The sequence below is a fragment of the Palaemon carinicauda genome, chromosome 3, assembly GCF_036898095.1.
Source record: "Palaemon carinicauda isolate YSFRI2023 chromosome 3, ASM3689809v2, whole genome shotgun sequence".
NCBI lineage: Eukaryota > Metazoa > Arthropoda > Malacostraca > Decapoda > Palaemonidae > Palaemon > Palaemon carinicauda.
Genome location: NC_090727.1, coordinates 166,771,672 through 166,785,441, shown reverse-complemented (window position 1 = coordinate 166,785,441; position 13,770 = coordinate 166,771,672). Strand labels below are relative to the sequence as shown.

General features: G+C 35.1%; 1 protein-coding gene and 1 pseudogene across 1 annotated transcript in view; one reads left to right on the top strand and one right to left on the bottom strand.

Annotated features, from left to right (window-relative positions):
* LOC137638752 (BTB/POZ domain-containing protein KCTD5-like) overlaps positions 1-6,031 on the top strand; it is a 40,323-nt gene extending 34,292 nt beyond the window's left edge. The window contains exon 4 of the mRNA XM_068371099.1: positions 584-6,031. Within this exon, the coding sequence (XP_068227200.1) occupies positions 584-778 (195 nt within the window). The 3' untranslated portion in view covers positions 779-6,031. The remainder of the gene's footprint in view (positions 1-583) is intronic.
* The window catches only part of LOC137638753 (nephrin-like), a 748,229-nt pseudogene that overhangs the window by 188,826 nt on the left and 545,633 nt on the right, over positions 1-13,770 (bottom strand).

The following is a 13,770-nucleotide window of genomic DNA, read 5'->3' as shown; positions in this document are numbered from 1 at the left end:
AATCTTGTCATTGGAGGTACTCTTTGCATCAGTAGCTGTAGGAGGAGATGATGTTAGATGGGCATTTTTGAGCCAGCCCTATACTGTTTATCATTTTTTTTTTTTCATGTATATATATATTGGTGTTGTGAATATAATGATGATGATCATGATAAATTAAAAAAAAAAATCACTCAATTTAAATTAAGAGAAAGTTACCTCTTAGGGGAGTCTATATATACATCTTTTCTTTGGAATATTTACACATTTTTATTGTTAAATTTTTGTAAATGTGGTACACTTAGCCTATGATAGCAGTACATCTTCATAATATCTCAGGGATATATAGAAGATGAAAGCAATATTTCTCATGAGCTAAAGTAACTACCTCTATTAAAAGTTTAACATTATAATAGAACTTCTATAACAAGAAGAAAATTTATAGATAACTTCTCTTAGTGGGTCTCTCTCTTAGTAATTATAATAATGATAGATTACAGGGATGAGTTTATGTGCAAAAAAGTTTTAAAGGTTAAATTTTTTTTCACAACCATGAATATTGAGTTCTTTCAACTTCTAAAAATGTATTTTTCTCCCAATACAGCTGATTAACATTGGATCTCAGTATAGTTATGGAAGTGATGATCACACCGAATTTTTGTGTGTGGTATCTCGAGAATACTCATCGTCTCCCAGCAACCACCAATGTGCCACGGATCGAGCCGACCACCTTGATCTTCATAACTCCAAGGATTGTAGGAAATTACAGTTTATGTATAACATGTCAGGTTCTCCATAGTGCATCTCCTGAGCTCCTCTGTGTTCCCGCTTTCTCGCTCTTTCTCTTCTCTCGCTCTCTCTCTCTCTGGCTGGGATATTTTGCTGCCTTGACTGGAGACTAGCTTGCAGGCGCTATAGTATTTTTGATTGGTGGGAAAGTGTTATAGAGTAAATATAATGATTATTGCAATGGGTAGCTACATTCCCTCCTCCTAGCGGCACAAGAGGTGAAGTTGTTAGTTTTTTTCAAGTTACCTGCAATGTTAAAAGATTTCTATTGTTATGAATTGCTGTAATGGTTGAAATCATTACTGCTTTTTTACAGTATGACAGTGAAATGATAATTACAGCTGCATTTTTGGTATTGTTGTTGTATTATATAAATTTTATATCGATACTGTGCTTTTGTAGTTTGAGTGATTTCTCTTATGTTTAGCTGTAAGTGAAGTTGATGTTGATATTAAAAGGAGAATCACATATGCGTACTGTATTTTGTATATAGAGCAAGTGATGTAAAGTTTGTATTATACTCTGTGGCTGTAAATTTTGGCTTGTATCTTAATTTTTTTTTATTCTTTCATGAGCTGTACTGAACATACAAAAATGAATCCATTATGGTTACCTCTATAACACAGTTGACCCCCTCACTGTTTGCCTGACAAGTTCTTGCTCTTTCAGAATTAAAACGCACAAAGCGCCACTTGTGGCTTACTGTGTGCCTTTTCTTGCCAGTCATGGTGATTAATGTCTGCAAAGATTATAGTGTATGCATTTATTACCTGGACACTCAGTAAGCTTTTGTCCACAAGTGACTGTAGTTTGGATACTTTAGTTTGCATCACAACTTTTGATAACAATGATTGTGAGGGGTAAGGCTGGGAATCATTGTTTACCTCTATTTATGAACATGAAGAGCATTTGGTAGTGAGTACTCTTAATAGACATCTTTAGTGCTTACAAACAATTTTATTTTTAGTTTAGTTTTTACTGTCATTTCATAAGGATCCCTTTGAAGTCTGTATTGTTAGTGAAAGGCTGTTGAGATTTGGTGTCAAGACTTCAAACAATTTTTTATTCATTCTAGAAGACTAGTGTCCATAAAGCCATCATGACATGAAGTATTTATGAAAATAAAGAAAATCTTTCATAATGGGTGTAACCTTGTGTGTGCATGCATGTTTATCATAACATTAAACTATAAGAATGCTGTTAAATGTTCAAGAAATAATGAACTATTTTCATAAGGTATCTCTTGAACATGCGGGAAAATATCTTTCATAGTGGGTGTGACCTTGTGTGTGTGCATGTATGTTTGTCATAACATTAAACTATAAGAATGCTGGTCAATGTTCAAGAAGTAATAAACTATTTTCATAGGGTATCTTGAACACGCGGGAAAATAACGAAGTGGTTTGGTTAGAATTTAAGGACTGGTTAAGGAAGTTTTCATGTGAAGAGAATAGTACAACTCAGTTATTTTGAAAATAAATATATAAATAACTAATACGACACTGGATTGTCTTTTCAGTGTTGCCTTTTTGAACGTGAATGTTTGTGCGACTTATTTTCTGGAAGGTGCAAAGGCTTCTGACTTTAGGTTACTTGGAAGCCCTTCCATATTGAAAGTTTTGAGAGTTAGGGAGCCATATTTTGTACACTTCACTGAATTCCTTATTGAAAGTTTCGAGAGTTAGGGAGCCATATTTTGTACACTTCACTGAACTCTCCTTGTCTTTTAAATGTCTATGCACATCTCTGAACAGCAGCATTATATATTTTTACCAACTTTTTATTGAGAGTATGGTTGCTACAAATGTGATGACGCTTTTTAGAAATTGTAATTGATAACAGTATTATAGTAGTGAACTTGATTCCAGGTGAGGAGAGAATTGTTGAGTAAGATCACAATGTGCTTAAGAAAAACTGTTATTATCTTTGGTTTAGTTAACATTGAAAGTATCTATGATGATGCATGCTACTGAAGTCTAGTCTCCTCTTTGTATTGTTAATCATTCATCATAAGAAGTGCATCTAAATACAGTCATTGTGGTATAAAAATGGTAAAGTGAGAGAAGAGTGTTTATACAATTTAACTAGGCAGGAAGAGAATGGAAGAAATATCAGTAAAACACATATCCTTGTAATTGTTTGATATACTTAGTATTGTTTTCACGATTGAATTACAAGGTACCTGATAGCTTTGGTCTCGAGTAAGATTGGTTGTTTGCCACATTGTTACTTTTTACGCTTTAGTTTTTTAATGTTAGAACTGAATATTTCAAGAGTTTAGTAGAGAATGTCATTGATCTTGTAGGTTTTAGTCTAATGGATATTGTGTGTATTATAGTGGTATGTTTCAACTCAATTTCAATGTTTCTATAGTTTTATTTTATTACCTTTGATTTTCTATGATTTTTACCATGACAACTTTGATAGTTTATTTACAGACATGTAAAGAGTAAGAAAATAAAGTTTTCCTAAGTTATGTCAAATCGGAAAGTTTTTCTTAAATGTTGGCAAACCATTTTGAGATTTAGCCTAGTTGTGGATCAGTAGTGGGTTGATAGAGATTTAAGACGTGGTAATTATCATGGTGTAGAGTTTTTGGTTATACTACCTGTATATCCTGTTTATGGAGCTGTGTCAGGCCTTTGATATGCCTTACAGTTCTTTATAGGTGTAGCATACATTATTCAGAAATATTTAGCCATCCTTTAAGTAAATTAGCACTTGTATAATCCAGATAAGAGATAATGACTTATAAGAATCTTTGGTGCTTTTGAAAATTTAGTCAAAAATAAGTTACGACTACATTAGATAAGCACTTTCATGAATTACTATTGTAAGGGCTTCTGATTAACACACTTTGATAACAAGATATCTTGAATTTGGGATGCAAGAAGGTGGTATTAGCCGATAATAAGGGTCAGTTAGGTTAGTGTGTTTTTTACAAACAACTTCTGATAAATAAATCAAAGTGCCTCATCGTAATAGCCATCAGAGAATAGCTATAGTATCAACAATGATAACAGTATGTCACCATTTTGCTTTACATTGCAGCAGGTTAAATGACATATATTTTTCATCCTAGGTGCTTCTCTCTTGGGTTTGAGAAGTGAATAGCAATTTTTTTTTCTTTCTTTTGGTTTAGGACCATTTTAATCTCATGTTTAGGTATCTCCTGGTGGAGAGCAGCTTTCTAATCCTTTGGTGTACAGTAGAAAGTAGAAGTAAGATCAAGAAAACCCTAATCTCTCTCTCTCTCTCTCTCTCTCTCTCTCTCTCTCTCTCTCTCTCTCTCTTTTGGGGGGTGGGGGGCTTGGGAAAGAATCCTAGAAACATGGAATGGTGTTACATAATGACATAAGTTTGTTCCTAATAAAAAGATTTGTTCAAAGTTAATAACAATTGTTGAGACCTAAGATTTCATAATTACTGGTGTTTGTCAAGATGTTTGAAAGTTAATAAGTGCAGCTATTTTAATACTACAGTATATCTTACCAAAGCTTGATATTGTCACACTGTATCTCCTCTGATAATGAACTTTCGAATCACAAACATCTGGGTTTGCAAACATGATTGTCTAAAATGAAATTTGATTCTTTCATTGTTCATAATTGTATGATATTGTTCCACATAACCCTCAGTTCCAGTATTTAAGGTTACTGTGTTTTTGAAATCCGTAGTGATTCTCGAATATTGATGTACAGCAATCATAACTGCAGATGATGCAATAAAATATTCTCAGTGAAACATACATCTCATCCTTTGAAAAGTATGTTGATGAAAGGAATGTTACTTAAGCTGATCTGGATACACTGAATATAAAGTGATTTTCATGATTTCCATAACTATGATTTTATTTGTTCCTTTATTTCATAGTTTGTGAAACACACTTTGTCTTTGTAGACTAAAATAGTGGAATATAAATTGTCAGTTTCATATTTGAATTTTTACGAATTTTGTTTAGCAGATGTAGTGTAAGGACACTTGTATCTAAGCTCATTGTATGTAGCACATGAAAATATAAATATTTGCACGCCATGTGTATAGTTAGCTATGTATTATTGTGATTTAAATGGAATTTTGTGAGTTTTATACATTATTTACTATAGTTTTAGATACGCAACAGCATACATTTAATAAAAGTTAATTGACTAGTAAAATCTTTCAAGAAAGTGCCAAGCCAAGTTATATAAATAAAGCAATATATACCGGTATTCATTTGAGGAGATACTGTAAAGACTAAGCAATTTTGTATTACATGTTCATGCCAATGTATTTACTTTCAGGATTAAGGGCAGGCCATGTAATAGCTACTGTAATAGAGTAAGTGTGTTTGTAATATTTGGAAATCCCTTTTCTCCTTAAGAATCAGTTGATTGTTAACCTGTGTAAAGCATTTTTCAGGCGTAGGGCTGGGTTCAGAAGTAGTAATCTCTAATTTTGTATCCTACCCTTGGTCATACAGTTATAGTGTGCAGTGTCAAATGCACAATTGAAATTCTCAAACTGGATCTCAGTCGGTAGTAGGTTAGAATTTTATTACTATAGAATTTAAGGGAACTACTATTTTATGAAACAATATACAAAGCTCTCTCTTTCTTCCTAACCTTCTTTTTCTGAGTTGGTCAAAAGACTAGTTATTGCCATTTGGTTGTCAGACTAAGTTTCTTTGTGCTAATAAAAAGGTTGATAACAAGAATGTGTCAGTGTTAAAAATTCTGGAATTGTAATGACTGATAGCAGTGCATTATATGTTGTTTGGCAGAGGAATCTTTATAACATAGTGTCTTTGAGAGGAAAGGTTTTATAGCTCATGGCTGCCCAGCTATTCATTCTTCATTTAAAGGAAGTTCATCACTGTAAACACCAACAAGTGTCACTGTGTCTATGTGCATATGGAAGTCTCTATAGATGTCAGGTGTCTGTTTCCTTGGGTCTTGCAGTGAATTTATTTTAAGCTGGTTGTGCAAGTGTTCATAGTAGCTATTGAGGGATTAACTCTCTAATATCATTGAGGTAATACATTTATGTAAGCACCTAATGTTTTAAGGTGAAGTACATGAGTCTGCAGTTGTCAGAGCTTGCTTCAGAATGGGGCGTGAGTAATTAGAGTTAATGAAGTAGTGATGTGTGTGATTTTGAATTGTGACCCACCAACTGTGTCCTTACCCTCTTGAAACACACAAAGCTAATTACTTCAAGTCATAACCATTCACTTGGAGCTATCCTTATACAAAAAAAAGTGTAGTAAATGATTTTTATTTTATGACTTTCTTTTATTTTGCCTGTATATTATTATATTTGTTAAAAGTTAGAAGATCAGATGTACAACTAAAAGTGCAGCTCTATCATTTTGATAAAAAGTCATTGTTGATTATCATATATCTGTATCATCAAATTAAAAATTTTCATGTCAGCTTTTCCTAATGTGTGGTTTTATATACAGTTGACACATGTAATATATATTCATTTCATGGTGTTTTCAAAAAGATATTCTATCCTTATATTCATGTTCAACTTGCAGCTTACAACGTAAGCCAAAAATTGAAGCATCAGTAGGAGAGAGCAGTTGTGACTCTCATTGTTTAGAAGCATAACTGCTACCTTGGCTAGTGTATGGTAGTGGAAATATGAAGGTTAGGTATATTTTTTATCCTTTGCCTCTTGCATTTCAATTGTTTGGTGGTCAAAAAAGATAATGTACAGTATCGGGATATTGACACACATTGTATTTTGGGTTACGGTACTCGGTAGATGTGATAGAAGGAAAGAAACATATCTTTGTTGTTTACTATCTCACCACTGAATTAGGTATGCAATGTTATAAATAACTTTTGTAATATATAATTTAGGTGACAAATTGTTTACAGATATTTGTTACTGTTTTTTTATATATATTTCGGGAGGAGACCCTCTTTCAAACTGGTTTATTAAAGGTAATTGTTACCTCAGTGACATTATTCTTGTAAAGAACTTTTTCTATAGTTCTTATCTTTTTCTCTACAGTTCTGGATTCAGCCAGTAACTGTGAAATGGACATATTTCATGAGAAAGGTAGTGGAGATCATATTTGTTGTTTTTCCTCTTTAATTAGGAATATACCAGTATAATTATATACAGTAAAGTATAGATATTGAACACTGTAATAATATTCTACAAAGGTCTTTATCATGGGTAATTTTCACCGTAGTTGCAAGTACAGAGTAACACTTTCACTCTATCTTAGTATTTACACACATTTCAAAAGTCCTTATGATTAGGTAAAGATCCTTCAACTCAACCTATTTCAAGCAGGGAGAAAGTATTCTGCTCATTTCCAACAGTAACTGGAGAGATGGCCTTCTCAGGAGCTTTATGATTTCCTGTTTCGACGTCAGGTTCTCATTGGTTATTGATCACTAAGGGAAGAGAGGGGAATGCCTGGAAGGCAGTTGCCTCTGGCGGATATGCCTACTGAGAAGGATTAGTAGATTAGATTCTTGTTCGTGATATACACTATTTTGGCCTCCAGAGCTGTCATGTTCTTGAGATAAAGGTCAAGGTTACTTTAATTATGGTCGGCAATAAGGTCGCTTCTTGCTAGATGTCGAGGTCAGTTCTTTCTTGTTTTGTGAATAGGGCTTCTAATATCCTAAGGTGCTTACTTTCATAAGTACAGCCGATGATGTTGACTTTCTTCACAATATCCTCCCTTGTGATACTGAAGTTATGTGCTCGGAGGCAGTGCACTTTTATTGCACTATGTTGCACATGGCAAGATAATCTTTTGGAAAGACATATTTCCTTAAGCCTTAATCCCAATGTAGATGTACACAACGTTGGTCTCCTTTAAGTCAACTTGCATGGCATGCCCAGGGTTGTTCTTCATTATTGTCACCCATTTTTGCAGATTTGTAGTATACAATAAGGTTAACTAAGGTCTTTTCTATAGTGGCACAAAATTTTTTTAATTTTTTTGTCTTATAGGTAGTGCGTGTACATTAGGCCTATATAGTAACGGTTAATTTTTTTTGAGGTGTCAGTATCTTATATCCAACTGTTTCTCATCTGTTATTTTATGTCCAAACCTCTATCTTTGAGATTTCAGTCAATTGGCCCTGCCATTTCCTCATTTATGAAAGATTTTCCCAACTCACCTTGCCCAGGAATTGAAATTTTGGTTTCCCACAGAACTTCCATTTTCTTTGTTAGTGGTTATGCTTCCACTGCATAGAAAAGTACATATATAAAAAAATTTTCTGGACTATCAAAATACTATTTATTTTATCTTAATATTCATAGAGTGGTACAGCTACCTGTAATGCACTAAGCAATGCAAAACAGGCAGTTGCATTGTATTAGTATTGATAATGATAACATTACTGTATTTCTGATTGCATTAGTATGACGTATATTCTACAATACCCAGTTTTCCATGAATAACATATTTAAAAAGAAGAGCTTGTGAATCAATTAACTTTTAGCTCTTCACTTTTGTCTACGGATGGTCTGTTTCAACTTATCCAAAGGCTTTGATCTTTTTCTTTTACTTTCCAAGAAGTAGTACTTGTACTGCACTTCAAAATAATTTGTTGGAAACCATGCATATTATTGTAGTATCCAAGGTTAACAGCATGAAAAAAGAAAATATTTTGAGAACACCTGTAAGAGTATAATTTCAATTTTTGGATTGTAAAGCAAATTTACATGTTATTTGCAAGCTTTATGAGAGGGACTCATTCATAAGTATATTGTAAACAAATAGGAAAGGAAAATATAAGGGGACAGACACACACACATACAGACACACACACACACACACACTCTCTCTCTCTCTCTCTCTCTCTCTCTCTCTCTCTCTCTCTCTCTCTCTCTCTCTCTCTCTCTCTCTCTCTCTCTCTCTCTCTCTCTCTCTCAAGCATTACATAATGAAGGAAAATAAGCTTTGAATAACTTAATCGAATATTACAAACTAATTTTCAATTTTTAGAAGATAAAAAAATATGCACCGGCTGAACTCCAAATGCTTGAAATGACAAGGAGCTCATAGCAATGATGAAAAGTTTCCCAGCTTCCCTTGGATTAGACTATTCTCCATTCTCAGCAAGCTCAGTGACCCTCAAACTTAGGTAAGTTTCCTTCATACATTATTAAAGTTATTTTTTCATTTTCATATATTTGTTTGGCTAAGGATACAGTATAATTTACCCATGATCAGTGATAATACAGTATTGTACTTTGGCACAAAAGTATACATCAAGGTGTAATAATGACCAAAAAAATTTTCCCATAAATGATCTTGATATGTAAAGCATTCTGTTCACTATACTGTATTGCCTATCAAGTGAATGGATTGTGAAGTATAAGCCTCTATTGTATTCTTGTTGCAAATGTAACCGGGGTCACTGGTCTAGTCTGAAAGATAGAAGATACTTTCGCCATACAGTGCTTGCTGGAAGATTACATACAGTGTATCTCAATCATTTCCTTGCTTTTTGTAAACTGGGAACGTTGTTCAAGTTGTTTGATTCTACTTCGGGATTTTTTTTCCAAAAGGGATCACTGTATTACCATGTTACAATTTGTTTTCCACTTTATCAGTCAAAGGGGTGCACTTCTTCATTTAGCAGGTACTATTCACTAATCAGAATTGTCTCTTGAATTGCCAACTTGACATGGTACTGCTTTATATGAGCTATTATCTTTTGGGTTGCCTTTATAATTTGTGATATTAGTGTTAATTGTATGATTTCTCAGTATCCTCATTTTTGTTGCATTTTGCATATGGTAAAGATTTTTATAACTAAAGTATTACAGCTAACTGAGGATTAGACAAATGGTCGATATGTAGATAAGCTGTTATTTTCACTAACCCCCTTTTTCCTTTTCATTTCTTCCACTGCAGTGAATAGCAAGAATACTGTTGATTCTTTACTTGTTCCTCCTGCTCCTGATATTCTTATTTAGATGAAACCACCATCAGAGTCACCAGCTTCCCAACCTCTCGTTAAAGAAAATTTTCTAGCCTACTTTCCCCAATCTCCTTTGTCACACACTGTCGAGACAAGCACCTCTCATTCCCTGTAGTGATTGGCTATCTCTCAGCCTTGAGCCAGATCTAACTAAATGCCATGGATTTCTATTACTAGTCTGAGTTACCAATACTTATAAGGAGCTTTAAGCAGTCTTGTCCACCCTCAGGTCAGTCCTATGGAATGGGATGTGACATCGTAGGCCTGAATGTCAACACCTGTTTGTTAGTACAGTACCAGCTGATGCAAGGTGTACAAGATCTCTCTTTCATTCTAGCTTTGGGAAATAATCAAGTGAACATGTAGGCTTCCTAATAGTGGATATGTATGTAGTAAGCTTCAATTCCAAACTTCCAGCATTTTTATGTGGTTTTTAATAAACAAACTGAATTTGTCAAGGCAAGATTAATTTTATGAGGCAAACTGATCACTCGTGCAAGGAGTTCCATACCCTCTTCAAATCTTCCACCATCAATTCCAGACTACTGTACAGGGACATTTTTTCACTCTAGGTTTCTTGTAATTCTCAGCTACCCTACTCTGTCTCATTTTTTTTTTTTATTCCCCTTCATGTTCTTAGTGCTGATGTCATTGTTTAGAAATTTACATTTTTTACACTGAGCCATCATTACTTGCCAATTTTGACAGTGCCTTGATTGACACAAAAAGTTGTGGATGTAAATGATGGGTGTAGGAGGGTTTGTATGACACTAGCATACTATTGATCTTCTGTCTGTTAGATCGGAGATTACAGTATTTGGCAATTTTTGAAGAGCACGAATATGGCCATATATGATTGAGGAATTTGTATGTAACAAAACTAGCGGTTACAAAAAAAATATTTTTTGTATAATACAGAATATTCACAGGCACTCATGGTATGGAAATACAATATACTGTATATTCTTACTGGATGGCCATATTGTCAAGGAAACTTTGTTTCTCTAAATAAGATGAAATATGTGAGTTGTTTTGTAACTATACAATATACTGTATCTATCAGAGTTTAAGGGATATTGATTTTATCAAGACGTATCATGAGGTAAATATTGTACCGTATATGTTATGTTCAAAACATAGATTTTTAATTGTACAATAGCTGAATCATTTTACCCTATCTTGACTTGTGTGGCTTTGAGTTATTTAAGCTATAATGATTGTTTAGTCGTTTGCTTTCTTGCTACTAGCTTTCACTAGGTGTTTAACTCCTAGCAATAAAGTAAGTTCTGTTGTGCCTTCAGCTTATGTTTCTGACTTCATCACTTTAAAAGTAGTTTACTGGCCATTTTTACCGCTTTTCATCTGCTTTCATGAACAAATACTTTTCAGTACTGTATTGGTAATTTTATGTTAGAATTTTTTGTGTTGCCGTATAATTGTAGTGGATGTTAGTATTCTTATTTATGGTCACTTTGAATTTTTTCCTTTTTATTTTCGAGCGGTTGTGTCTATTACGAAGAAAATTATACCAGCATCAGTCTCTTTTATCAGCATTCATTGGTCTTCAAGCATTGAAAAAAATTTCTTGAAGTTTTTAGAAAGAAATTATGAAAGAGGGGCAGAATGATGAGCAATTTTATCAATCTTTTCTGTGTTTCACCATATTGTGATTTTTTAACTACATTTGTTTCTACGCATATAAAAACTGTTTGTATCTGAAAATAGGGAATTTATTTAGCAGAGCTAGAATGGCTGTTAAATTTCTTAACGAGGTACTTAACAACATGTGGTGTGCAAGTTGTCCTGCCCACCCACCTGTCAAAGACTTCTTTTGTCTACATATGTGCTGTTGTAACCTATCCAAAGTCTTTCATCATTGTCTTTTATTTTCCAAAAAATTAATGCTGATTTTCTGTTGATGATGGATGTGAATGAGCAAGAAATTTGTACTTGGCGGGGAAAGGATGACGAGTGCAACTTGTTTATGACTAAACCAGCTGTAGATTCATGCTCTCTCTGTGCTATTTGCTGGGGGCATGATTGTTTGCAATCATCCCCAAGGGCAAGTGCAGATTGTGTCCTCCTGTGCAGGGGCTATGAAGGAGTTGAATAGACCCAAGCCTTCTCTAGGGGCAGTCTTAGCAATACCTAACACAATACCAAGGAAGTCTTTCACTTCTTTTTTAACCTCATCAAGTGCTCATGCTGTTGTACCTTCTGTGCAATTGTCCCTGGGGAGTATGCAGTAGGAGCAAGGAGTTTTTGGATATGCATCACTTTTGGTGGCGTGTGGAGTTTCCCCAGTGATCACAGCACCCCAACTGAGGTTGAAAGCCTTTCTCCTATTGCAGTGCAGGTTACTGACGACAAGTTTGACTTAAGGTCTAGCTGGTAGGCCCTCTTATGTCTTTTAGAGCTTAGGCTACCTTGTCCATGGTGTCCCCAGTGCCAGTGTCTCCCATGGGGATACTTATGATTTCAGGTATGGGTGCAGTGCCAGTGAAACTAGTGTTAGTGATCCAAGTGCCGCTGTCCCTAAGACCAAAAGAACTATTAAGACTCAGTCCTCTGTAAGTGTTTCAGGGCCATTGAAAAGGAAGGCTCTGGCACAAGTTAGTGCCTCTATCATAGTTGAATGTAAGTTGGCCCCGTGGCCTAGGTTATCATTGTCACCCTGCTTGCTGTCACCCTGACCCCTATGTCCGTGGTTCCAAGACCTGTAGCCCCTTCTCGCTTTAAGCTTGTGACCCCATCTCCTGTGTCTTGTGTTTCAAGTCCCAGTGACTGTGCTTACCGCATCCCTTATGACAGTGGTCCACAATGCTGTGATTCCCCTTTGAGCAACCCATGTAATTTTCCCCATTGGGGAACTTCATTATTAATGGTCACTCATACAGTGCCTGAGGTGAGGGTTGGTAAGTAGAAGAGGTAATTGAGTTCCCCTTCCTCTTCTACTTCCACTTCTGATTCTGATGTTTCTTCTAAGAAGTCATACAATATCCAGGAATGCCAGTCATTGCCTTACGGAGAGGGCTCCTTACAACACCACCTCTCTTTTGTGGTGGAGTGGACAATACATGTATCACAACTCCATACTTCATCCCCTCAGGGTCAGGGCCATGACCCAAGCTTTCCAGGCTACCCCGCATGCCATTCTTGTTAGTACTGTACTTGTTCACAAAAAAATACACATACGGATGGGAAATTTTTTGCTCGTAAACCGATTTAAATTTATATTCTCGTATACCAATTTGCCTGTATTCACTTTACCTCATTAAATTTCAACGATTGTTCCAGCTTCGCTAAAGTCATGCTCATATTGAAAAAAGGGTGGTTTGTATTCTTATAGGAACAACTACTGTAGTTGTAAAGTCATCGTACCTAAAGTTACCGTTAGTAATAGCAGTTATTTTTATCACTTCACCCCCAAAATATCATCACTCACTTATGATTGAAATGGATAAAAGCCTGCGGTTGCTTATTTATCACTGATAACTTGTGAAAATGTGGCCTATTGGAAACGTCCCTGCCTGGTGATCCCCACACTGGGATTCAAGTCCTGCTCAAGCTTAATAGTTTCTTGTATTTGCAACCTTGTGAGCTAAGGGTGGGGGTTTTGAGGGAGCCTATAGGTCTACCCGTTGAGTCATCAGCAGCCATTGCCTGGCCCTAGGTTGGGTGTAGAGGGATTAGGGCACTGATCATATGTATAATGTCTCTAGGGCATTGTATCTGTCCCTTACCTGTACCATTCCTTAGCAGATTTTAAACCTTTCAATTTTGAATACAGTACAAGTATATTGGTTTACAAGCATACAAATTCTAATTGGTTTATGAGCACAAAACTTATGAAAAGGCAATGGTATTAGAGCTGAATAACATACAGCATCAAGAGAATGCAGAAGAGATTTCAACAGAGATGTTAATGTGGGAAAACCAGCAAAATTTTGTAGAAACACACCCAGATAAGTCTTTGACAGGTTAAGCAGCGAATCTTTTTACTGACAATGTGATGTCACTTTTTCATGACATTTTAAAGAAAAGTACAAATCGG